Source organism: Nesoenas mayeri, assembly GCF_963082525.1.
Source record: "Nesoenas mayeri genome assembly, chromosome: 3".
Classification (NCBI taxonomy): domain Eukaryota; kingdom Metazoa; phylum Chordata; class Aves; order Columbiformes; family Columbidae; genus Nesoenas; species Nesoenas mayeri.
Window position 1 is genome coordinate 113,769,971 of NC_137544.1, and position 5,710 is coordinate 113,775,680.

At 37.1% G+C, this 5,710-nt stretch overlaps 1 protein-coding gene across 1 annotated transcript in view; it reads right to left on the reverse strand.

Annotated features, from left to right (window-relative positions):
* Positions 1-4,926: 4,926 nt before the first annotated feature.
* C1D (C1D nuclear receptor corepressor) overlaps positions 4,927-5,710 on the reverse strand; it is a gene marked incomplete at its 5' end in the record, with an annotated part of 5,375 nt that continues 4,591 nt past the window's right edge. The window contains one exon of the mRNA XM_080341661.1: positions 4,927-5,401. Coding sequence (XP_080197787.1) covers positions 5,225-5,401 — 177 coding nt within the window. The 3' untranslated portion in view covers positions 4,927-5,224. The remainder of the gene's footprint in view (positions 5,402-5,710) is intronic.

Genomic DNA, 5,710 nt, shown 5'->3' on the forward strand with positions numbered 1-5,710 from the left:
CAGAACTTTAATGCATTTTTTCCTAATGTGTGTCACATATGATTCTAAAATGACAAATTGCATTATTAACTTTGTGTATTATTTCCTCTAAATTGCTGTAGCCTAACACTTTTTTTAATCACTGGCAAGTAAACTTCTAACCAAGAAACATAGATAGTCTTTGTAACTAATGCCCTGTTTTGGCATCTTTATATCTCAGTTTATGACAAGGGAATAACCTGCCCACATTTGGGTTGCAACCCAGTTTGAATTATTTTGGCCCTCTGAGTTAGAAAGTTTCTTTGGCTTGAAGTTTGTCAGGCTTACTCTTTTGGAGAAGAAGAAAATCTTCACAAAGCCTCATGATCATTTCTCCAATTATATTCTGAGTTGCGTGTCACTGTTTAACTGAAGTTTGTTGTTTGTTTGTTTTCCAGCTTCTGATTTGCATCAAAAATAGTTTGCTATTGTTTCCTTACACTTCAGCTCTCTCAAGCAGTTATACCTTCCTAGCCAGCTGTGTCCAATGCAAGAAAGAAACTACATTCCAATCCAGTTGTTTAATTTTTTTTTTTATGGATAACTTGGCACATACCGCAGCCTATGGCAATGTTAAACCAAGGAAGGTTTTTTCTAGGTATAAGGGGTTTTTGCTGTTGCTTTCGGTACCAGAGAATTGAGTCAAAATTAAATGAGATCTTGCCAGGAGGAACCCAATGCCACTGAATGCCACTTACACCAATATACCTCCACCTGTGTTTCCAGATCCAAACTGGAGTTTGCTGTTCATGACTCCCTAAGCCTTCCTGGGGCAAACAGCTGATAGAAGCCTTAATCCAGGCAACGAATGTCTCTTCTTCTGAGGCTGCAGAACCAGGTCTTCATCAGTCCCTGGGCAAAGGATGTCATTTACTATGGAAACCAGGGTTTCCCTTTACATTTGTAATGTTCCCAGCCCCGCAGTTAGAAAGTGAATTTCAGTCTACCATTTTAAATCCAAGAAAATTCTTAATTCTGAGAGAATTCAGTTTCTTTATTATTCCAGGTAACTATGTTTGGAGATTTCCAATAAAACCGCAATGTTAATACTTCTTGACAAGGCTTCACACTAGTATTGATTTTCAAGGCCAGGAGAAAATAGGATGACTTAATAAAACATCTACTCTTGAGGATGCAGTTCTCCAATAATAAAAATACTGAAGGAATAGAAGTGAGTGTGTGGTGTGTTGACTTCCTAACTCATGGCTAGCATTTATAAGGGAGAGAATTTAAGTTCTGGTAAGAGTCCTCCTTTGCAGCCACAGTAGATGTTGTCAGAGAGAGAGGTTTTCTAGGAGGAGCTCTGTACAAACTTCAGACAGCTGGGAGACTTAGTTTCTCAAGTCAAAGATGCCCATTTTGTTATGGTAAAAATCTCTTTACATGCTTGGGACAGTTAATGACATGACTTTTTCTCCCTGTACTGTTCTTTTGACAAGCATAGGTGGGTGTGGAGGAAATCCTTCATTAGACATTTAAAGATGCATCAGAAAAGATAATTCACTGACTGAAAAAACACTGAGTAGTGGGCCAGATGCTACTACTGCAAAGTCCTGAGCCATTGATTTCATAACTGAGTAACTTACTTTTCCTGTCCAACTGTAGCGGTTCAATGAAACTACACTAATTCAAGGACTGAAGTCCTTGAGGACCAAGTGGAAAGTCTCCCAAAGAGTCAAGTCAAGTTCCTACCATCCAATGACCTCCAAATTTTGCCAAGCACAGAGCTTCCCAGATGCTCCCAAGTGCTGTTTGCTATTTTAATGTAGCTATTTAACACTTATACTAGTGGGGCTTAAAATCTTCAGTTGCGTTTCAATTTCTCTTCTGAAGTTTTCTGTTTGGTTGGTTTTGTTTTTGTAAGCTTAGAAAATTCCCTATGGAACCTCACATCAAATTCCAGTCACAGCTGCTAACTTCACGTGCTCTTACCAACCTCATGACTTTCTTGGTACAAAGACCAGAAAGGAAGTTCCAAGAACAGGTAACACATTAAATGCATGTATCAAAACATCTTTAACAATAATATTTTCTCTTTTAACTTAAAAACCTGAACACAAAACACACTAATTTTGACATCGATTAGCCTCTAGTCAGTCCAACTGCATATGTTTCAGCCATAGCTTAGAGTTTTACGTAAATTTGTCATTGCATTAGTTAGAAACTTTCTCAGAAACAGCAGTTTTGTTAGTGCTTCTCTTAGCTGGTATGTCTAATATTAATTAACTGATAATCAAGAGAAAGAAGGAAGGCATCACACAGACCTTAATGTTTTCTTTAAATATCTTAAGTTCATCAATACTTTAATTCACTGGTACTAATGACTTTTGCTATTATAATAGCAACTCTTTGCATTACAGTGGTATTAACGAATGCAGAAGAGGTATTTCTGCACCATTTTCAGCACATACAGCAATGGGACTACAAGTCTCACAGATGTTTTCCTTCCCTTTCAGGCCCAGTAGAACCATTCTACAAACTACAGCTCATACCAATTTATGCACACAGCCGCTGCAATAAATGTTCTTCTTGCCAGCCTTGTATTTTCAGGCAGGAAAGTTGTTTTGTTTTTTATTCCAATATTTATGTAGCTTTTCCAGAAAGGAACTTTCACAAACAATGTTCAGTCAGTTCAAGTCGTTTCATACCTCATTGAAGTTAAATACCTACCCAGAAGTCTAGATGTTCCAAGAACACTGCAGTGATACAAGATCATGAATGCTAAGTGGTTTTTGTATTTCAAGCCCCTTTCTAATAGCACTGTTAGTGAACAACAAGCACATGGTTAACACATCTTAGTTTGTGGGACATTTGCTTGGGTTGTTTTGTGTCAGAAAAGCAAAGCCACAAATCCATACTGAAATATTGAATGATACAAGCCTTAAACAAGAAGAAAAAAAGTTTACAAAGTTGCACTTGTTTCAGCTATTTAAACTGCCCTATTACAAATACCTGTATATAATTAATTATCCCAGATGGACATCTACCTCAGTAAGTCTTAGCTAATAGCCTCGCATTATTCTTGTTTAAACATTTACCAGTGAAACCTGTGTACTTTACTTAACAGTGAATTATGATCCTTTTCAGAAATTACCCTTTTAAAACAAAAGCTATAATTGAACCTTAAGAGGAAAATCATGTAATGGAAATGTCCTTCAATTCCCTTTTAATTAACAGCACTGTGCGTAAATACAAGTTGAGCTGCTCACTTCCTCCAGACAATGCCTCTCAAAGTATAAGACATTATCTCCCAGAAAATCTCTACATTAAAGTGCCACTTCAGGCCACTTCTATCCTATTGTCTTCCCAATTAGTTCATGGGACACATGGCCTTTTTTCATAAATTGATGTTTTTGAGATTAACATTTTGAGCATCATCCTTTGGACAAGCAGACCTCTACATCCACAGTCCAGAAGTCAGTTCATAGTAATCTATAGCTCATCACTTGCAAGATCAGGTTGGAAGAGGCACAAGACAGGACACATGGACTTCCAAATCAACTCTATCCAAACCTACTGAGCACACCAAGAGCTGCCTTTAGTCATGAACACACTTCGGATCTTTTGCGTTTTTAACCTTCATAGCACAAAAAAATACTCTGGAGTCCAAAAGATCTTCTGTTTGGCATAACAATGACATTAACCTGTAGAAATAAGGCATTCTTATTTTAGCTTTCAGCTGGCAAATGTTTATGGGCCTTTGACATGCATACTCACGTGAGCAGTCCTGTAGATTTGAGGCAGCCCAGCGAGGTACCTACATGAACATATATACAAGTTCTCTTGTTAGCTGGATTGGAGGATTTGCTATTGATTCAGAGAGTTTATCATAAAACAAAATCTATAAATTCATACCAGTCACTGAAAAAGTTCCTAGAGATATGCAACAATTATTTGAGTTTAACTTGTAAATGTATTGAACTTTTACTTTCAAATATATATTTTTTAGATAGTCAATGACTAGAACCTTCATTTTAGCACTTAATTCAATTTAGTCCGTATTCTGCATTGCATGATGCAGTACAGCTCTGTACAGACAGTAACTGTACATCATTCAGCTTGCAGTACTATAGATGTACTGGATATGTTATTATCATTTCCTCTTTCACACTAACAATGTTTCCCAAGCAGTTTTGTAGACTGCTACCCAAACTGCATTTTGGTGAACTAAATTGTTTCTTTTTCCTTCATAAGTAGTAGGGTGACTGCTAATTGTTAAACAGCTTTTGGGCTGATAATTGAGTGTATTGAAAAATGAACTAGTGAGGTTTATCTGAAGAAACTAACACACCACCTCTCCTAAATAACTAAGCTTCACATTTTTAGGAAAACAAATAGAATATTTGTAAAACAGAGCAGTAGTTTTTACCGCACCAGAGAATGTTTTCCCTGATGAAGATCTGAGAAATAGCAACAGATGACCACACTCCTGCCACCTCAGAGCACGTTTCTCTCTCACAGTGTCAGCAGTAAGGGCTGAGTACTGCAGCCAAAATGCCAGTTAAGTTCCTGCATGTGCTGTTTCCCCAGCCTGCTCCCATTTTGGGGCCATACAGATTGCCCTTTGGGGATATCTGTTTTTTCCATTCACTAGACATGGTGGCTTTAGAATGGCATCCAGGCTGTTTGCTTGTGGCCCTTGAAGCTCGGTTTTCTCAGAGGCAACAGAAATAAGGGAATATGGCAGACATTCAAGTTCAGAAGCTGAAAAGGAAACAGCTTAATACAGTGAATAAGCCTTACAAAACACAACAAATGTAGCATTTCACACAATGATGTAATGAGAAAGTAAACACGGCTCTTACATAAACACCACAAACTGGACAGCCTTGTTTGAGACTTTTTAATATTCAGGAGACTAAGGACATATTAAAAAATAAGTGCAAGCATTCCACAGTAAAAAAATTGAACTCTTAAGCATTATAAGCAAAACGTCACTAGTATCACTAACAAGCGTATGTCAGGTCACTGTCATTTGAACAGTGAAATGTTACTTCTCTCGAATCAAATGGCACCTTTAGATAAACATCTAACGCGAGCACCTCAGTGATAAGTGTTCTGGACAAAATACAATCCTATAAAATTCTTAAGTATAACTTAATCAAGATACTGCTGTACAGCACCTTTGTAAGATGAATAAAGTATGCAAAACACATTTCAAAATAAGTCCTAGGTTTCTGTAATTTATGCAAATGGAAACAGAAGTTTAGTCCGTCTTTCTCTTTTTCCCTTTAGCAGGAGTTTTGGAGGAATGTTCATTTTCGGTGTTTGGTTCCCAGAGTGCATTTCTTACAAATCTAGAAGCAGCTCCTTTGTTGAGTTTGGATGCCTTTTTCTTGTCTGCTATTTCTTTGACTTTGTTCATGTATGTTCTTATTCTCTCCTAGAAAAAAAAAAAAAGTATATTTCACACCATTCTCCCAAGGTTGCTACTAAAATAAAATCAATGAGCTCTCCATGCTGTACATTTCTATCAGTATAAAACCTACAATAATACCTTATTTTAAATATATATACCAGGCTCTTTGCAAACTTGAGGTTTTCCCTTCAGCAGATTTTCCATCAAAGGTACCTACCATACTAATATTTGCATGACATTCACAGGAACATGAAGTCCTACAGAGTTGAAGACTCTGCACCTAATTTGTAGTGACATAAAAATTGTTCTTGCAGGCAATGTTAGAAAACAAAA